We start from the raw sequence: 21,401 nt of genomic DNA on the forward strand, positions 1-21,401 counted from the left end.
TCAGATATGCAGATGAGACCACCCTTATGGAGAGAGTGAAAAGGAACTATAAAGCCTCTTGATGAAAGTGAAAGAGGAGAGTGAAAAGGTTGGCTTGAAGCTCAACATTCAGAAAACAAAGATCGTGGCATCTGGTCCCATCACTTCATGGGAAATAGATGGAAAAACAGTGGAAACAGTGTCAGACTTTGTTTTTTGGGGCTCCAAAACTACTGCAGATGCTGATTGCAGCCAGGAAATTAAAAGACGCTTACTCCTTGGAAGGAAAGTTATGACCAACCTAGATAGTATATTAAAAAGCAGAGACATTACTTTGCCAACAAAGATCCGTCTAGTCAAGGCTATGGTTTTTCCCGTGGTCATGTATGGATGTGAGAGTTGGACTGTGAAGAAAGCTGATCGCCGAAGAATTGATGCTTTTGAACTGTGGTGCTGGAGAAGACTCTTGAGAGTCCCTTGGACTGCAAGGAGATCAAATCAGTCCATTCTAGAGGAGATCAATCCTGGGTGTTCACTGGAAGGACTGATGCTGAAGCTGAAACTCCAGTACTTTGGCCACCTCATATGATGAGTTGACTCACTGGAAAAGCCTCTGATGCTGGGAGCGATTGGGGGTAGGAGGAGACGGGGACGACAGAGAATGAGATGGCTGGATGGCATCACCGACTCGATGGACATGAGTTTGAGTGAACTCCGGGAGTTGGTGATGAACAGGGAGGCCTGGCGTGCTGTGGTTCATGGGGTCGCTAAGAGTCGGACACGACTGAGCGACTGAACTGAACTGATAATTAAGGTACAAGTATAATCTTTTTATATGTCATGTCACCTGAGCTGATCAAAGGACATTTCAAACTATAAAAGTTTAAAAATACTTTCAGTAATGCAACATCAGAATAAATATAGTATTCCAAGAAACCAGTCTGAAAGAGATAGCATTGTTTATATTGGGCAGGTTTTGGTAAATGTATATTTTAAAAGGTCTTCTTTGTCCCTGAAGTCTCTGCATCATTTTATACTTAGTCTCCTATATTCTGTAGCGTTTGAATAATTCCTGACTCTAAAGCATAAGAAGTTTCTGGGTTCCCATTTAAAAACAAAGCTTTAATTTTTGTTTTGATTTTTTAAATAACATGCATTTTGGAAAATAAATGTATAAAGAACAGATCAAAATCACATTATTACTCAGAGGTAATCACTCACCCTTATTAATACTGCACTGTTTTTGTTTATGTAATTACATCCACAATTTTGTAATCTATTCTTTTCATTTAATTTTATAAGGATTTTCCCATTTCATAAGATTTTTTTGAAAATATGGCTTCTATTAATATTACAATATGTATAACTTTGTTATTTTGTTTTTCCCTTTAAGTAAAACCAGAATAATTTACTTACTATATTTCAAGTGCTTTTTTCACTTAATGTATCATGGCTGGCTTTCTAAATGACAGCTTGTATTGTTGTGTTTCATTTTTCACTGGCCACATTGTATTCCATTGAAGATATATACCATCATTTAGCCATTTCTCTATTGATGGGCATTTATAATATTTCTTTCACATACAAATAGAATTTCAGTGAGCATATACAATATTTGTTAATCTGAAGTACAATTGATTAAGTGAAGAGGAACTAAGAAGCCTCTTGATGAAAGTGAAAGTGGAGAGTGAAAAGGTTGGCTTGAAGCTCAACATTCAGAAAACAAAGATCATGGCATCTGGTCCCATCACTACATGGGAAATAGATGGAAAAACAGTGGAAACAGTGTCAGACTTTATTTTTTTGGGCTCCAAAATCACTGCGGATGCTGATTGCAGCCATGAAATTAAAAGATGCTTGCTCTTTGGAAGGAAAGTTATGACCAACCTAGATAGCCTATTAAAAAGCAGAGACATTACTTTGCCAACCAAGGTCCGTCTAGTCAAGGCTATGGTTTTTCCCGTGGTCATGTAAGGATGTGAGAGTTGGACTGTGAAGAAAGCTGATCGCCGAAGAATTGATGCTTTTGAACTGTGGTGTTGGAGAAGACTCTTGAGAGTCCCTTGTACTGCAAGGAGATCCAACCAGTCCATTCTAGAGGAGATCAGTCCTGGTTGTTCATTGGAAGGACTGATGCTAAAGCTGAAACTGCAATACTTTGGCCACCTCATGCGACGAGTTGACTCACTGGAAAAGACTCTGATGCTGGGAGGGGTTGGGGGCAGGAGGAGACAGGGACGATAGAGAATGAGATGGCTGGATGGCTGGATGGCACCGACTCGATGGACATGAGTTTGCGTGAACTCCGGGAGTTGGTGATGGACAGGGAGGCCTGGCGTGCTGTGATTCATGGGGTCTCAAAGAGTCAGACACGATTGAGTGACTGAAGTGAACTGAATAGTATGTTTAAGAGTCCCTGTGTCCCCACACCCTCACTTCTGCTAGGTATTATCGTTATCAAATATGGAAGGGTAATAGTTGGAAATGACATCACATTGCTTTCATTTCTTTCTTTTTTTTTTTTGTTCTTCATGTGTGACTATTTTCCTTGCTTATTTTTTCTGTTTCTATATTTTATTCTAATGCTTAATGCTTTCATACTTATAACTTTTTAATTCATCTGGAATCTATTTTGATTTTATGGAATGAAAACTGCTTGATTCTGGAGGAGATTCAAGGGCTAGTGGGCCTTGAAATTATGTATTGGAAAAATTTAGACAATAAAATTTTTGCTGTTTTTGGAAAATAGTCCATTTCAAATTCATTTAAAAACTTAGTTTATTTTTACCCAATTCTATAAAGTTTGTTGGAGAAATAAGAAAACCCTGCCAACAAAAGGACCCCTCTTTACCAATGTAGAAGGGAGAAAAACTTGATTTATTGGGTAAATTATTATTTATGAAGAAAATATAGGAGAGACTGCAAATTTTGAGTAGAATTTCATTCTTTGTACAGTAAACAGAGATTTAATTTTTCTTTTGTATTTTCAAGAGACAAATGGATGTCTCCTGTGATGGTTTCTTATACACCTGGTGATATATTGCAGAGAGTTCTGAGAATCAGAAGGTATGTGATCTTGCATTGTATAATCTGGAGACTTAAGATTATCTAATTCCTGACCAAAAGGTTGCCCTGTGTTTTTAAGGTGACACACTGTTGTAGGCTGAAAATAGCTTTCCGAAAGAGAGTCAGGTGCTGATCTCTTGTAACATCATATGGCCAAAAAGGGTCTTTATAGATGTGATTAAATTGGGGGTCTTGAAGGGGTGCAGTTATCCTGCATTATCTGGTTGAGTCCTAAAGGCAATCACATATACCTTTCTAAGAGGGAGGCGGAAGGAGAGTGTACACATACAGACGAGGAGGAGCAAGGTGACCCATCAAGGAGGCAGAGATGGGAGTCATAAGGCCACAAGTCAGGGAATTCTGACGATGGTTGGAAGCTGGAGGAGGCAGAGATTGGATTCTCCCCTAAAGCCTCTGAAGGGAGTGTTGCCTTGATACTTTGATTTCACTAGCAGCCTACCAATACTTTTTACCTCTAAAACTGTGAAAGAATAACTTTCTGGCTTTCCGAGCCATCAAGTAATTTGTCACAGCAGCCATGGAGGGAAATATGTCTCCTAAGGAGCGGAAAAGGCAATGGAGAAGGCACTGGAGAAGGCAATGGCACCCTACTCCAGTACTCTTGCCTGGAAAATCCCATGGATGGAGATGCCTGGAAGGCTGCAGTCCATGGGGTCGCTGAGGGTCAGACACGACTGAGCGACTTCACTTTCACTTTTCACTTTTATGCATTGGAGAAGGAAATGACAACCCACTCCAGTGTTCTTTCCTGGAGAATCCCAGGGATGGGGGAGCCTGGTGGGCTGCCATCTATGGGGTTGCACAGAGTGGGACACGACTGAAGTGACTTAGCAGTGTCAAGGAGAGGAGAGCCTTAGCTCTCTCCCCTTTATTAAACTAAGAACATTTCATTTTATTTACCCTTTTATTAATTGTTGGTAATAACACTTGGCTCTTGGCTTCTGTTAGCTAATGACCATTATATATTTGTTCCTATGGACAGAGGAGCCTGGTGGGCTACAGTCCATGAAATTGCAGAGAGTCGGACACGACGGAGCATACACACACATACATTGTTGAATAACAGAGGTTAAATAGGCTTCAAAGTGACTTTAATATAAAAATGAAAATTTTAACTTCGATGGTATTTGTAAAGTTGATTGTGATAAAATTTTGACTGATAAAAATTTTCAGGTTTTTTTAAACCTGAAAAATGAGTAATTTAGAATCATTTATATCATGAGGTTTGTTTTTTTTTTTTTTTTATTTGCTTTTGAATTGAGAATAAAGTCTGTTGCTCCTATTAGTGAAACTGGGTGATAGTTCAGTCACTCAGTCGTGTCCGACTCTTTGCGACCCCATGAATCACAGCACGCCAGGCCTCCCTGTCCATCACCAACTCTCGGAGTTCACTCAAACTCATGTCCATCGAGTCGGTGATGCCATCCAGCCATCTCATTCTCTGTCGTCCCCGTCTCCTCCCACCCCCAATCCCTCCTAGCATCAGACTCTTTTCCAGTGAGTCAACTCATCGTATGAGGTGGCCAAAGTACTGGAGTTTCAGCTTTAGCATCAGTCCTTCCAATGAACACCCAGGATTGATCTCCTTTAGAATGGACTGGTTGGATCTCCTTGCAGTCCAAGGGACTCTCAAGAGTCTTCTCCAGCACCACAGTTCAAAAACATCAATTCTTCGGCAATCAGCCTTCTTCACAGTCCAACTCTCACATCCATACATGACCGTGGGAAAAACCATAGCCTTGACTAGACAGATAAGATACTTATTAACCAGTTTGAATGTTTGACATTTTTTTTCCCCTGCAATGGAAAGAATTTAAAGTTCATAGAATTTTGTTAAGATTTTCCTCACTTTACAAGTTCTAATTTTTTTTTTTTTTTAACGAAGTAGCAGATTAGAGGGATTCCCTGGTGGCTCAGGTGGTAAAAAATCCCCCTGCAATGCTGGAGATCTGAGTTCAATCTCCAGGTTGGGAAGAGCCCCTGGAAGAGGACATGGCATCCCACTCCAGTGTTCTCGCCTGGAGAATCCCCATGGACAGAGGAACCTGGCGGGCTGCAGTCCGTGGGGGTTGCAGAGAGTAGGACATGACTGAGTAACTAAGCACAGCACTGCCTAGCAGATTGTAACTAATGTCATAATTGAACTTCTGACTTTTTCATTGACAAATAATTTCTTATATTTTTGATGAACTAACCATGTAGAGATTTAGAGTTATTAAAAAATCTATTTTCCAGAGTTTTCTGAAAAGTTTATGTTTTACTTTTTTTAAAAGATGATGATTAATTTTCCCCCAATTCTACATTTGTCTGAGAGTTTATTTTGTTAGAATTTTCAGGACTTTAACCAAACTCATTTTAAAGTTTTGCTTTTTTAGTTTCCTAGTCATGTAATTTTAGTTTCATTTATGTTTGTTTTCTTTTATAATACCTTTATTTTAAAATTTTAAGTTGACTGCTTAGTTTATGTTCTCTTAAGTTTTATTATTTTAGATAGTGTATATGAGTACAGCTTTGTGTGAATTCCATAGCTTTTGATACGCAGTATCTTTAGATTTTTTTCTTGATATTTTGTTATTGTTTTTAAGCTTTGCTGGAGGGCTTATTAAAATATGGATGCTCTAACTCCACTCTTGACCTATTAAATGAGAATCTCTGGATGTAGGGCCTAAGCTTCTGTGTTTTAAACAAGCTCCCCAGGTAATATGAGTGTACACCAAAGTTTGAGAACTACGTTTTACTTATCTTTTAATTAAGAAAAGTAATTCAATATTTTTTAGGAGTTTAAAACTTTCCATTCATTAGGATTCTTTGTTTTGAATTTATTATTAATTCCTGGTTTTATTGTGTTATAATCAGAAAATAAGCCTTGTAAATTCAGTAAGATTGCCATTGTGGCTTAAGAGATGACTGATGTTTTTGTAAATAACCTCCACTATGGATACTTGATAAAGAGATTATGACATTTGGTTTCTATTAATTTTAAAAAGCTGAGATGAAATTCACAAATCATAAAATTAACCTTTTTTAAGTGAACAAATCAGTGGCATTTAGTACATTCACATTGTTGTGCCACTGCTACCTGTCTAGTTCCATGACACTTCATCACCCCACAAGGAAATCTCATTTCTCCCTTTCCTCCTGAGTCCCTGGCAACTAACTGTCAGTCAGCTTTCTATCTCTGTGAGTTTACCTATTCTGGATATTTTATATAAATATTATAAATATGTGACCTTTTGTGTCTTGCTTCTTTTGCTTAGTATACTGTTATCAAGGTTCATCCATATTGTAGCATGTATCAGTACTTGATTCCTTTTTAAGGCTGAGTAATACTCCTTGTATGTATATACTACAGTTTGTTTACCCATTCATCCATTGATGGGCCTTTGGGTTGTTTCTGCCTTTTGGCTGTGGGTAAATAGTGCTGTTACAAACATTTGTGAATATGTATTTGAGTATCTAGTTCTGGTTCTCCTGGGTATATACCTAGGAGTGAAATGCTGGATGATAAAGTAAATCTATGTTTAACTTTTAGAGGAACTGCCAGCCTCTTTTCCCACAGTGGCTTCACCATTTTACATTATCAGTAATGTATGGGGGCGTCCAGATTTTCTGCATCTTCACCAATACTTGTTATCTTCCATTTTAAAAATTATGGCCATCTTTGTTGGGTCTGTAGTGGTACCTCATTGTGGTTTTGATTTGTGTTTCCCTGGTGGCTCAGAGGTTAAAGCGTCTGCCTCCAATGCAGGAGACCCGGGTTCGATCCCTGGGTTGGGAAGATCCCCTGGAGAAGGAAACAGTAACCCACTCCAGTATTCTTGCCTGAAGAATCCCATGGACGGAGAAGCCTGGTAGGCTACAGTCCACAGGGTCGCAGAGTCGGACACGACTGAGCGACGGAACGGAACGGACCGAATGGAATATTATCATTGAGCATTTTTTAAATGTGCTTATCAACCATTTGTGTATCTTCTTTGGAGAACTGTCTAATTTAAGTCCTTTGCTCACTTAAAAAAGTTGTCATTTTGTTGAATTGTAAGAGCTCTTTAATATTGTGGATACTAGGCGGTTGACTTGCAAAGGTTTTTCCCCATTATGTGCATTGTCTTTTCACTTTCTTGGTACTGTTTTTTGATGCACAGATGTTTTAAATTTTTGATCAAGTCCAATTTATCTATTTTGTTTTCTGTCGCTTGTAGTTTTAGTGTCATATTTAAGGGTGCATTGCCAAATCTAAGGTTGTGAAGATTTACCCATATGTTTTATGTAGGAGTTTTATAGTTTCAGCTCTTACATTTAGATATTGATCCATTTTGAGTTAAGTTTTGTCTGTGGTCAGTTCATTCTTTTGCATGTGGAAATCCAGCTGTTCTTGTATTATTTGCTGTAGACTATTCTTTCCCCATTGAGTGGTCTTGGCACCCTTGACAGAAATCTGTTGGCCACAGACATATGGGTATATATCTGGACTCTCACTTTTATCCCATTGATCTACATATCTTTTCTTATGCTGCTGCTGCTAAGTCACTTCAGTCGTGTCCGACTCTGTGTGACCCCACTGACGGCAGCCCACCAGGCTCCCCTGTCCCTGGGATTCTCCAGGCAAGAACGCTGGAGTGGGTTGCCATTTCCTTCTCCAATATGTGAAAGTGAAGTCGCTCAGTCATGTCCGACTCTTAGCGACCCCACGGACTGCAGCCTACCAGGCCCCTCCATCCATAGGATTTTCTAGGCAAGAGTACTGGAGTGGTTTGCCATTGCCTTCTCCTTTCTTATGCTGCTACCATACTATTTTCATTACTGTAAGTTTTGTGGTAAGTTTTGAAATTGGAAAGTGTGAGTCTTTCAACTTTGTTCTTTAAATTACTGTTTGGCTATTTGGGACCCCTTGCAATTCCATACGAATTTGAGGATCAGCTTTTCCTTTTCTGCAAAAAAGGCTGTCAGAATTTCAAAAGAGATTGCATTAAATCTGTAGTTTATTTCACTGTTAAGTATGATGTTAGCCATAGTTTATTTTTCTTTTAAACCTTAAAATTTTTCAAAATGGAGTTAATTGTAAAACTTTACATAAGCTAATTTAAATATTTTTGCCAGTTTATAGGAAGTAGTCTCAAAATTGAGAAATATTTGCATGGTAATAATTTTTGGTTCATAAATGGTCAAGAATATACAAAAAGTATTTATGATAAAGGAGAGAAAAGGAGACAGGACTTTGAGAACTCACTGAATACAGAGTGTTACTCTCTGAACTACTGCCAGATTTAATCTTTTAAAATTAAACATGGGTTTAAAATTTTGTTTTTTATCATTTGGCCATGCTGCATGGCATATGGAATCTTTGTTCCCAGATCAGGGATCGAACCTGCGCTCTGCACACCACCCTTCCCCCACAACTGACCTCATAGTCTTAAACACTGGACCCCCCAGGGAAGTCCTGAAAAATGTTTTTTAATGTGTTAATTTCTTTGTTGATTTGTAATAAATGTTTATAAATATCAGTAATTTTCTTTTCCTGAGGCCTGCACAAGAGGAAAGAACCATTGTCCAGTAACCAGTTGACCAGTGAGACTACGTCAGAAGTTGCTCAGAAGAATGAAAATTCATTTTCTTTTTAAAATGGAGTGGTCCTTAGAGTCAGAATGCACGTTGATCTTGCAAGATATTACTTGACTTCCTTATAGCTCTTTTAGTGACATTTAGATAGGCTTTATGCAAAATATTTTTGATGGACAAGGTCTTAGAAATATATTACAGAGAGATAGGAGATAATTACCTTTCATATTCAGTTATTTTCAGTTTTCCTAAACATTTTTAGGAGAAATACCCGAGAACTTTTTTTGGCATTTTTTGGTATTCTGTATTGTGGTATTTCAGCATACCCAATTTTGCTTCTTTGAATCTTGCCAGCCGTCCTCCTCCCAACCCTGCCCCTCGTCTTTTGTGTCATGTTCAGCTAATGCATTCAAGTGAGACTTTTTGAGTCACAGAGGTAAGGAAGAGAAAAGATTAGCTTGGATCAGTGTGTTTCCAAAAACTTTTTGCATTAAACAAACCATAATTATCCTTTTCTCTCCATCCTCTCTAGAGTTTAAAAAATAGTGTAATGATTTGTTATCTCTGAATATAGTTGATATTTGTATACAGTGTATCTGTGGCCTCACCAGTCAGTGGAGAGCAGGTGTTTCCTCTTGAAAAATAGTTTGCCTGGACTGACTAGATATTTCTGATTGCTAATTTATTTTATATCTATATTTATTTATTTCTGAGACAGCTCTGAACAAGGGCAGGATGTCTGTGTGTGTGTGTGTCTGTTAGCCTTCTCCAGAGAAACAACCAGTAGGAGATAAGACATTTGTAGATATATCTGTATCTTAAGTATTAAAAATTTAAATGTATTTAAAATTTATATCTATTTATTTTTAATGCACATATATTTGTATATGTATTTAATATATGATATATTTAATATACATAATATTAACATTTGAATATAATATTTAATTCAAATGCTAATATTATATTGAAATACCCTCATAGACACATCCAGAAATAATGTTTAATCTGGGTACTCCAGTTAGGTTGACCTGTAAAAGTAGCCATTACATTGTGCCTCTTATAAGTAAATGGAGTTGAAATCCATTAAGATCCTTCTTAGGCTCGTGTCTTTTCGATAAAGGGAGTGGGTAGATGGAGAAGAACCTGGTGGGCTTAGAAGTCACCTGGTTCTCCTAATGTGAGTTCTTGAATCTGGAACATCTTCTTTGACTCTGTTATCAGTATATTTCTCATCCCTTTACTTCTCTTTATATTAATGATTCTCCATAATTATACTTTTATGAAACTAAACAAAGATTTTTGCCTTGATTTCTTCTAGAATGAGATAAAAATTGATTAGTACCTGCTTTTATGGGTGGGAAGTGAACACGGATACATGCAAATTGATGGTAAAACCTTTAATAGAACAGAGACTACCAAATGTATTTTTCCATCTTCTGATATGAATTCTGCCATCAGATTGAACATTATCTTTAGTCGTTTGAACTTCTTAAAGGGAGTCATTGAATGGATAGTGGAAATGAGTAGGCAGCAGCTTGTGGTTGCTATTCCTTGGCCTCACCATCATCCACAGTCTGAATATGGGCTTTCTGGTTCTGGAACCTGATTTTCTTGCTTCAATTGTGTATGATTTCATTCATTTTATGCCAGTCCAAGTCACAGGTTTGATTTTTCAGAAGCTAAGGGTTAGTTTATTTACATGCTGAGATGGACCTTTCTGTCCAATTCATACTCATTGTTGGAGTATCATTTTATGTTGATAATCTAAGTACTGAATGGTGTCTTTCCAATAGTAAGAAAGTTGATTAGTGCATTAAACGATAATATAATGATTTATATATAAAAATAAACATGTGTTAAGGATTTAGGGCTGATGCTAAAGCTGAAGCTCCAATACTTTGGCCACCTCATGCGAAGAGTTGACTCACTGGTAAAGACTCTGATGCTGGGAGGGATTGGGGGCAGGAGGAGAAGGGGATGACAGACAATGAGATAGCTGGATGTCATCACCAACTTGATGGAGGTGGGTTTGAGTGAACTGCGGAAGTTGGTGATGGACAGGGAGTCTGGGCGTGCTGTGATTCATGGGGTTGCAAAGAGTTGGACACGACTGAGCGACTGAACTGAACTGAAGGATTTTATTTAATTCATACTCAATGTGGGAATCAGGCAAATGGTATATAACCAGTTCAAAGAAAAGTAAAAAAAAAAAGTCTCATAAATATATATATGGAGTAAAGTAATGTTGAAATGGATTGCAAACAGATACAGAAGTGGTTTGTGGGGGAGGGGGAGCCACTGAGAAATGAGTGAAGTCAGTTGAACCCTCTTCCTGACAGGATGTGTCTGCTTGTCTTTTAGTTACTTAAAATTACAGGTTTGTAGAATTTCCATAGAAGTTGGAATGTGATAAGGTGTAAGGGTGTGCTATAAGTAGTGTGTCTGGTTTTCTGTGGTCTCTCTCTGTGAGTGGGAGTTGGAGGATGTTCTGGGACTGTTCTTCTGGATCCTCTTGGGACCTGATAGACCTCTAAAGTTGTACCATCTCTCTGTTAATGAATGTGGACATATTAAAATAATTTGGTTTTGGATCATATAAATAAGTGGTAATACACAGATCCAGGTTGGAAGATTTTTTATAGAAGTTGCTAATTTTCTCTCTGGTACTGGGTCTTTTTATGGAAAGCTGGTGATGGAGTATGGCTGCAAGGAACGTTAATAAATCACCCTGGTTTTGTACGCTTTTCTCTTATAAATACATAAATTTTGAAATTGCTTAAAAAATTTTGGAGGCCTTTTTGTGGGTTGGAAAGAGCCCAAGTTTTATAATAATCTGAATTATTTACCTTATATTATACAAGGATATGTAAATTATGATTTTATAGTCTAACTTCCTTATAATTCCTTCTGAACATTTTCATGTATGTTTAAATTGAGTAATTTTTAAGTTAACATACATGTTTTATACAGTTGGGTGTAATATTTCTCTATTAGCCAGAATAAATGTTGAGTGATTCTTTTCTTTTCATGGTCTTTTCTGATAGATGATTTTTCCTAATATTGTGATGCCATCTAGTGAATTCAGCCTTTCAGATAAGAAGTTATGAGAGGAAGTAATGAGTACAATGAAATCTTCAAAGGGAACATTCTAGCAATTAGAACTGTTTTTATGTGTCTTGTTTAGAAGGCAAGTTTCTGTTCCAGGAAGTGTTTAAGCAAAGATTTGATAATCTCCCACAAGTCTTATTGTTAAGTGAAACTGTTCCAGATGACCTCTAAAATCTCCTTCAAGGTTCTAGATTTCATATGAATTGCTAGTCTTCAGTCGTAAATACTGAGCATCCAAAGTGTTTGGCACTGTCCTTTGTGAAGATTTCAAAGGCATTGTTAACGGTACGAATGTGACTTCAAGTAACTTTTTTCTGCATCAGTTTGGAGAAAACAATAGTGTCTACCCTTTATTGAACACATACTCTATTTCTGAAGCTGCTTAGAATAATTTATCTTATGTCATTTAATCCTCACAATAATCATGAGGTAGTAACCTCTTTAGTTCTATTTTAATAGTGCAGAAATCAAGACCCAGAGAGGTTAAATAATCTGTTCAACTCATACAGTAAATGGTAGAACCAGGATCATCTTGTGTAAAGTAATAGTGAATAGGTTAAGGTGATTTTTAATTGTTTATAGGTGTCAGTTTCAGTTCAGTTCAGTCACTCAGTCATGTCTGACTCTTTGCGACCCCATGAACCGTAGCATGCCAGGCCTCCCTGTCCATCACCAACTCCCGAAGTCCACCCAAACCCATGTCCATTGAGTTGGTGATGCCACCCAACCGTCTCATCCCCTTCTCCTCCTGTCCTCAATCTTTCCCATCATCAGGGTTTATAGGTTGGTAGCTCTCTGTTTGGGTGGTTAGTTCTCTATTTCAAACTAGTTCAGATTACTTTTGGATACATTATCTTTACATTGCTACGCTTAAGAGTGTGGTTTCTTATTTCATACAAGAAGTGGTAGTTTAGTAATTTGTATCTAAATTTTTTAGTCTATTAATAATTTTTGGTCCATTAGATACTTATTTCAAAGACTTATTTGACAGAATGATACAGTCTTACTTTACTAGTTTGCTTTCTGTAAAATATCTGTTCTTTAAAGTTTGGAGAACCTACTGCTTATTCCTATGCCTAAGAATTCTTTGAGGGCATTTATGACTTTTGGCTTTCAGAGTCATTTACCATCTTCTTCATTGAATCTTAAGGCCAGTGTAACTCTCTCCATTTGGTTTTCATTATTTAGACCAAGTAGGAATTGATTTCTCCATTTGTTGGTAAGTGAATTCATCAGATCGAGAGTGCTGGCTTTTTGATACCCTGGATTTTATCTACTTGTGGTCAGTGGTTAGACAGATGTTAGATGTGGTCTAACATCTGGTCAGTGTTAGTCATACAGAAACAGTATAGCATTCATTTTTGGTGTAATTATTGGAAAGAGAAGGTGCGCCCTAGAACAAAAGAATATTGAATTGTGATAGGTAGATTTTTCTTATTTCTGGAAACTTATTTGGTGTTCATTTATGAAACTGTTTCTTTGCTCCAAATCATTTGTGTACAGTTCCTAATTTGTATTTAATAATTTACATTAATGTTGACCCTAAAGGCCTGACTACTCCTTAATCTCCATTTCTCCCTGTTTGGGTTCTGTGTTTATACCTAAAGATTTGTTATCAGTGTGCCTTTTTCTTTATTTTTCCATTTAGGGTCTCATAAGAAATGAGAGAGAATGTGAGAAGGAACAAAATAGCAGCTTTCTTGATGGAAAGGAGCCCAGCCTAGGATTTTTAAAAGTCTTGAAAGGTTGAGCAGGGCTCTAGAGAAGGTAATGTCAGTGAAAGTAGGAGCTTAGAAAAATTGCATGCAACTGCATGTGCCTTTTGGCACACTTTAACTTTCTTAAGATTTGTGAGCCTCCTTCATTTGTTTTTCCTATTTCTCTTTGTCCTTCTCCCAAAAGTTTTTTATAGCAGTGAAAAATCTTAAAAGAGTTATTTCAGAGATGAGAATTATGGGATAAGTTGTGGTCTTGAATTCTGTGGCCCAGGATCTGGGAAAATAAAATGAGTTTTGGTAAGAATAGGTATAAGCTGGTCACGTTCAGAGAAAAGACAGAGATAGGAGTGAGGGAAAGGAAAGAATGAAAGGTAACTCCTAGGTTTCTTGGTGGAGAATCTGAGTGGTTGCTGATACCATTTACAGAGGTGGAGAAGGACAGAGGCTGAGTGGGGAGTAGCGGAATGGGGGAATGGCATTTATTCTGGGTATGTTCTGGGTATGCTGTCGGCTTCCCAGGTAGCTCAAATGGTGAATAATCTGCCTGCAATGCAGGAGACCTGGGTTGGGAAGAACTCCTGAAGAAGGGAATGGCAACCCATTCCAGTATTCTTGCCTGGAGAATTCCATGGACAGAGGAGTCTGGCAGGCTCAGTCCACGGGGTCACAAAGAATTGGACACGACTGAACAACGTAACACTTTCACGCTCAGTTGGATAGAACTATTAGACACCCAAGTGTCAGGTAATCAGCTGAATCTGCGAGTTGAGCTTGGAGGAGAGGATTCTGTTGGAAATATATTTTGGAAGGGTCACAATGAGGACAGTAGAGAAGGAGGGAAGGAGGGAAAGGATAGAGAGAAGACAATGTCCCAATGATAGGAATCCCCAGAATTGAGAGGTCCAGTAGAGGAGGAGGAGCCACAGGAGATCCTGAGAGAGGGAGCAGTGAGGTCACAAGAAACCCAGGAAAGTGGTGTTGCAGAAGCAAAGAGAGGCAAGCCTTTCAGGGAGGAAGTGGCCATTCATGTGGAATGCTGCCAAAGGGTGGAGTAAAATGAGGACAGAGAAGTGGCCATTGGATTTGACAAGTGAAAGTGGACTTTTTTGGTTACAGTAGAGAGGTAGAAGCAACAAGTCAAACTGTAGTTGATTGAAGAGGGAGCGGGAAGTGAGGGACTCTGTCATCATGATGCATTCCTCTGTTGGGCAGACAGAAACTTAATGTACATGAAGAGTCTTCAAAACCCATTCAATAAGCCTGTAGGTTTGCATTATCCATAAATGACTCTAGGAAGTTAGCAGTGACCTTTGTCTCCCAGTAATTTTCTTTGGTTAGCAGTTGACTGTTAATTTATAAGGTCCTAAATTTCATAGGTGGCTTCCATTTTAGAGTAAAATCAAATGTTCAATCTGTGTTAACTTCTAGAGTTAATATTAAGTTAAAACAGCGTATTTACCTTTTCAGGAAGGTAATTACAAGCCTCAAAAGTTAAGCCAAGACTGTTTCATCTTGAAACACTTAGAAATTCATTTTGGTTTTTTGTAATTACAGTGTTTCAGTGAGTGACATCTAAACAGGGATTGAGTTTGGCAGTTATGTACATGTTCTAAACTAAGCACTGTTTCTGTGGTTTAGATTTTCCTTTATAAATAGAATTTTAATCAGTATAGCTTAAATTTTTTCCAAGCATGTTATAATTAGCACTGGCAACAACTTAATCCTAAAATGTGCATAATAAATTTAATAATATTTTGTAAGTACTGCTATTAAATGAAAGTAAATAGGACTTATTTGAATATTTAGAAACGTCTCTGGTTTGTGTTTTTTCGGTTACAGTGTGGGAAGAAAATACGGCTACTTAAAAAGTAGTATTCACCTGCTTGGTCATATCACTGGGAATGATGTTATTTTTACATTTTGGAGTCAGATTTTATATTAGAGCGACATGGTCTTAAATACCATGACAGCTCATTCATACATTCTTCTGAATATACTATGTATTAATGTAGTTACTGGCAAAAAAAAACCCTATTTATTGTAGGATCTGCTTTCCAAGTGTGATTTATCTGCCAAGTTCACTGACCAACACATGGGACTTTTAAAAATTCTAAGGACAAGAAAGTTGATTTATAGGAAATTGTTTTGCAGAGTTGGTTTTCTGTAAATTTAAACCTTATTTATTTTTTCTAAAATAAAAGTTTATTTCAGGGGAAAAAACATGTGGGATAGGAGATATTTTTGTAGCCATTGTTGGGAAATACAATCTGCCATACTTTTTTTACTCTGGTTAGGTAAGCTTTGTGGATCTGAGTTTCCTTATCTTTAAAATGGGCGTGTAATGTGCCTTCCTAGTAGAGCTGTTTTGAGAGTTAAATGAGGAAATGTAAGTGCCTAGCATACGGTCTCGGAGAAGCAGTGGCACCCCACTCCAGTACTCTTGCCTGGAGAATCCCATGGACGGAGGAGCCTGGTGGGCTGCAGTCCATGGGGTCACTAAGAGTCAGACTAGACTGAAGCGGATTAGCAGCAGCAGCAGCATACTGTCTGGTGTTGTAAATGTTCAATAAATGCTATTAAACAGTAATGATGCTAACGCATTAAATTTTTTTTTAAAGTCCGCATAAGGAACAAAGCATATTCATACATTGTGACTGGGCTATGAGAAGTGTGGCCTTCCCATGCTGGCCCTAGTTTGGGGCCTAATCTCATTGAGCCTCTATCCTTAGTTGACTTTCTGTAGTCCCTGCCTCCTCTGTGTAGCAGTTAGAATCAACATCTCTAAAATTATGTGTATTTCAAAATCACATTGCATGTTATTAGAGAATTTGGGGGATTCTCAGTTACCTTAACTTTAAAACAAAAACCCTTAATGAATTTTAAAGGCAATTCTACTTTCCTCTTCTCAAGCCTTGAAGACCATAGGCAATATAGTGTATAGGAAAGAATACTGAACAAGAATTAGGAGACTTGATGTTTAGTTCCTAGTTTGGTTCTAAGTATTGATAGTTAGGTGATTTGGGGTAATTTCTTTCACCTCTTAGAAATTCAGTTTTCTTGTTGATAAAAGAGTTGGACTGAATGATAGTTTTAAAGTTGATTCACATTGACATCTAAGTGAAAAATGTTCTTGGAACAGACACTTTGGGATACTTTACTTTTCTAGGGTTGTCTCACAAAAGAAAATTGTCATTGCCTTATTTTATCTCTCTCCCTCTCTCTTTTTTTTGGCTACGCTGCACAGCATGAGAAATCTTAGTTCCGCAGCCAGGGATCAGACCATGCTCCTTGCAGTGGAAGTACGGAGTCTTAACCACTGGACCACCAGGGAATTCCTGTACATCTCATTTTTGACCAAATATATATTACTCTGCTGATGATCCATCATGTTCTCTATAGCAAACCTGTGTGACTCCTTCATTGGTTTAAAAACTCAAATATGCTAAGTTTGAAGATTCATCAAGGGTAGTTAGTAAAATATGCTAAACGTTCTGCAGAGATTTCCCAAAAAGGAATTGTAAAAAAAATACTATAAGCATCAGCAGCATGTTGGAGTAAGAATTATAGCTTCCAAAGCCAGTTGGTTTTTTTTTTTTAAGCCAGTATTTTTTGAAGCATACACATCTTATTTGGAAATAATGACTCTGGTATTTCTTTATAAGTTGATTTGCTTTATGGGACTTACTTCCCATTGGTCTCTGCGACCCTAGGTTTGAGACTCTTATTTTAAACTCTTATTTCTAATGATTTTTCAATGTCATGAAACTCTTAGCTTTCCCATTGACCAGTATTATTGTAGTGCTGGAGGAGAATTGTAGGCAAGAGCTATGTTGTACAGAATAAAATCCCTAACGCAGATCTGGTGTCTGTTTCTTACCTTCTGCTTAGGGGGAACTACAGCTTGTCCATACATGTAATAAATCTTAGCTGTCAGATTTTAATATTACTAAAACTAGTATGATCAGTGTGCATAACAGTGTTTGTCTAAGTGTGTAGCATTTAGTAACATATCTGCCAGACATTTTTAAAAAAGTGATTTCATTTTAAAATAATGAAAAATTGAACAGTTTATCAGATACTATTTCATTTTGCCAAGTATGTGGTAAATTGAGTTTTAGTAAACTGAAACTCTTTTTATTTGTATAAATAACTTTTCAGATCTTTTATCATGGTAATGGTAAAATGTGAGTGTTAAATTTTTAAAAAGCAGTGACTTAGGGCTTCTCTGGTGTCTCAGAGGTAAAGAATCTGCCTGCCAATGCAGGAGACACAAGTTTGATCCCTGATCCCGGAAGATTCCCTAAAGAAGGAAATGGCAACCCACTCCAGTATTCTTGCTTGGGAAATCCTATGGACAGAGGAGGTTGGCGGGCTGCAGTTCATAGCATTGCAAAAGAATCAGATACGACTTAGCAACTATACAACAACAGCAGCTCTCAGAAAGTTCTTTAGAACCTGACTAAATGGCTTCCCTGGTGGCTCAGAGGTTAATGCGTCTGCCTCCAATGTGGGAGCCCCGGGTTCGATCCCTGGGTAGGGAAGATCCCCTGGAGAAGGAAACGGTAACCCACTCCAGTATTCTTGCCTGGAGAATCCCATGGACGGAGAAGCCTGGTTAGGCTACAGTCCACGGGGTCGCAAAGAGTCGGACACGACTGAGCGAGGGAACGGAATGGAACGAAATGATCCAAACTCAGACTGCTATGTGGTAGTGCTACGTGCTGTGATGAAAGTGAAAGAGGAGAGTGAAAAAGTTGGCTTAAAACTCAACATTCAGAAAACTAAGATCATGGCATATGGCCCCATCACTTCATGGCAAATAGATGGGGAAACAATGGAAACAGTGACAGACTTTATTTTTTTGGGCTCCAGAGTCACTGCAAATGGTGACTACAACCATGAAATTAAAAGAAACTCTTTGGAAGAAAAGTTATGACCAACCTAGACAGCATATTAAAAAGCAGAGACATTTACTTTGCCAACAAAGTTACATCTAGTCAAAGCTTTGGTTTTCCAGTAGTCATGTGTGGATGTGAGAATTGGACCATAAAGAAAGCTGAACACCGAAGAATTGATGCTTTTGAGCTGTGGTGTTGGAGAAGTCTCTTGAGAGTCCCTTGGACTGCAAGGAGATCCAACCAGTCCATCCTGAAGGAAGTCAGTCCTGAGTATTTGTTGGAAGGACTGATGCTAAAGCTGAAACACCAATCATTTGGCCACCTGATGCAAAGAACTGACTCATTGGACAAGACCCTGATGCTGGGAAAGATTGAAGGTGAGAGGATAAGGGGATGACAGAGCATGAGATGGTTGGATAGCATCACTGACTCAATGGACATGAGCTTGAGCAAGCTCTGGGAGTTGGTGATGAACAGGGAAGCCTGGGTACTGCAGTCCATGGAGTCGCAAAGGATCTACCATGACCGAGCAACTGAACTGAACTGAACTGAACTGATGTGGTAGAAATGGTTTTTGATGATTCCACTTAGACTGATCTTTCACCAGTGCATATTTGAACATTTTTCATGGAAAGCAAATTCTAAACTGCATAGAAAGATGTGTGACTAACATTTGCATGATGTTTGGAACTTACTGAAGCATACTCCAGGCTTCCAATAAATAGAATTTGCATTGGTTCTACTTCTCTTGACAGCTTTTTTCTCTCCATTTTTAAGAAAGCATGCTGTGCGGTGTCATCCAAACCTTGCTGTTAGTGGTATATAGGAAAAAAGGTAGAAAAAGTGGTTTTTATGGGCTTTGTTCTTCAAGAGGCTTGGAATTAGCTTTCTGTCTTTGATAAGCACATATATCCATTGATTATAAGGAGTTTCTAAATGTTCACTTTCTTTTGTGTTTAAATTAAACACTCCTTTATTCCAAATAAAATTCTTATTATCATCTCAGAGTTGAATGATGACGCTTGAATTTCTCTAGCGAAAAGAGCATTTCACCTGCAGTTTTATTTTGGTTTTTCTAAATAGACAGTCACTTCTGTAAACAATAGAATTTTTGTTTCGGCCCCAGCCCCTCATTCCTTACAACTTTTTGGTCTCACATATTGGCTAGAACTGTCATTGTTGTTTAGTTGCTAAGTCATGTCCAACCCCCACCAGACTTCTCTGTCCATGAGATTTCCCAGGCAAGAACACTGGAATGGGTTGCCATTTCCTTCAGTTCACTTAGATCACCATTCCTCCCTTCCCCCCATTCTTTCATACTTATTGCAGAGAGTTACATGTGTCATCAGTCCTATCTGACCCTTTGTGACCCCACCAAGGCTGTATAGCGCGCCAGGCTCCTCTGTCTATGGAATTTTCCAGGCAAGATGACTGGAGTGGGTTGCCCTTTCCTTCTCCAGGGGATCTTCCCAACCCAGGGACTGAACCTGTGTCTCTTGCATCTCCTGCATTGGCAGGCAAGTTCTTTACCAGCTAAGTCACTGGGGAAACTTATTTATTACTTATTACTTATTAGGTATTTGCTAATCTTTATAAAATAAAGCATGGATTGTCTGCAGTTAACTAAATTTAGTTAACTTCATTTAATTTTCTCTGGTTACACTTTCATTCTAAAGGAGAAAAATACTGAAAATTCTTTTAATAAATTAGAACAAAGGTCTCACAAGCTAGTAAAATTTGCAATAGTAGAGTCACTTCCTTTTATCTCCTCTCCCTCCCCCTTTTCCTTCTACACATGTGAAACATTTATAGCAGTGTCCTGTTCCAGGCCCTAGGGGTACAGCAGAAAATAGACAAAAATTGTTGCCCTTTTGGAGTTTGAAAGTGAAAGTCACTCAGTCATGTCCAACTCTTTGGGACCCCATGGACTACACTCCATGGAATTCTCCAGGCCAGAATACTGGAGTGGGTAGCCTTTCCCTTCTCCAGGAGATCTTCCCAACCCAGGGATCGAACCCCAGTCTCCCACACTGCAGGTGGATTCTTTACCAGCTGAGCCACAAGGGAAGCCCAAGAATACTGGAGTGGGTAGCCTATCCCTTCTCCAGCAGATCTTCCCAACCCAGGAATCGAACCATGGTCTCCAGCATTGCAGGCGGATTTTTTACCAACTGAGCTATCAGGGAAGCCCTCATGGAGTTTACGGACAGTTAACATTAGAATGCTAGATGTGATCAGTATCTGGGGAAAAAGGAAGTGTATGCATGGGGTAAGGGTGGGGGGTGGCAGGTGATATGATGCTTGATGTGTGTGCTGCATGGGTGGCATTACAGGTGTTAATTGGGTGGTCAGGGAAGGCCTCTCTGAGAAAGTGACCTTTGGGCTATGACCTGAACCAGGTGAACAGAAACCATGTGGCTAACTGGAAAAAGAGCTATTAAATAGAGGAGACCACAAGTGCTCTTCAGCCTGAGGTGAGAATAATGAAAATGTTCTAAAATCAGTTGTGGTGCTTTGCTCTCACTACTCTGTGACTATACTGAAAACCACTGAAAAGTACACTTTAAATCCATGAATTTTCTGGTATGTGAATTATATCTCAGTAAAGCTATTAAAAAGAAAACCATCAAGCTTTAGCGATTTTCAGCTTTGACCCAAGGAAAATCCTTCTTTTCCTTACTTCTCTCTTTAGAGATGGTAGGGTGTGTAGTAGTAGTCATAGCAGTGAATCACACAAATTATGTTCCAGTTAGACCAGATACTGGGAAGCACGATAATCATTACAAATTATTAGTGAATCCATGTCAGGTTACATGGACTGTTTTAAGTTTTAAAAATTTTCAACACTAACATCTGGTCATGTATATGCGGTCTTCATAGCTTGCTGCTAATCACAATAGATGATTATCCATTTTGTATATAATTTGGGAGGAAAAGGTGCTGTTGGCTTACGCTCAGTAATCACTGATTTGGGATGGAGACTCAACGGGCTTTGCAGTCGCATCCCTTACCGACATGGCACTTGCCCAAGAGCATTGCCGTTAGACTCAGG

The 21,401-nt window shown here is 38.4% G+C and overlaps 1 protein-coding gene across 7 annotated transcripts in view; it reads left to right on the top strand.

Moving 5' to 3' along the window:
* LCLAT1 (lysocardiolipin acyltransferase 1) overlaps positions 1 to 21,401 on the top strand; it is a 185,545-nt gene that overhangs the window by 26,367 nt on the left and 137,777 nt on the right. For 3 of the 7 annotated variants that reach the window (XM_055401118.2, XM_088841269.1, XM_088841272.1), the window contains exon 2: positions 2,971 to 3,045. The exons of the other annotated variants lie outside the window; for them this stretch is intronic. Coding sequence is in view for 1 of the 3 variants with exons in the window: in XM_088841269.1 (XP_088697395.1) it covers positions 2,981 to 3,045 (65 nt within the window). In the remaining 2 variants the exon portion in view is untranslated. The remainder of the gene's footprint in view (positions 1 to 2,970; positions 3,046 to 21,401) is intronic. 7 annotated transcript variants of the gene reach the window in all.

Source organism: Moschus berezovskii, chromosome 11, assembly GCF_049115385.1.
Source record: "Moschus berezovskii isolate FMDL1 chromosome 11, NW_MosBer_1.0, whole genome shotgun sequence".
NCBI lineage: Eukaryota > Metazoa > Chordata > Mammalia > Artiodactyla > Moschidae > Moschus > Moschus berezovskii.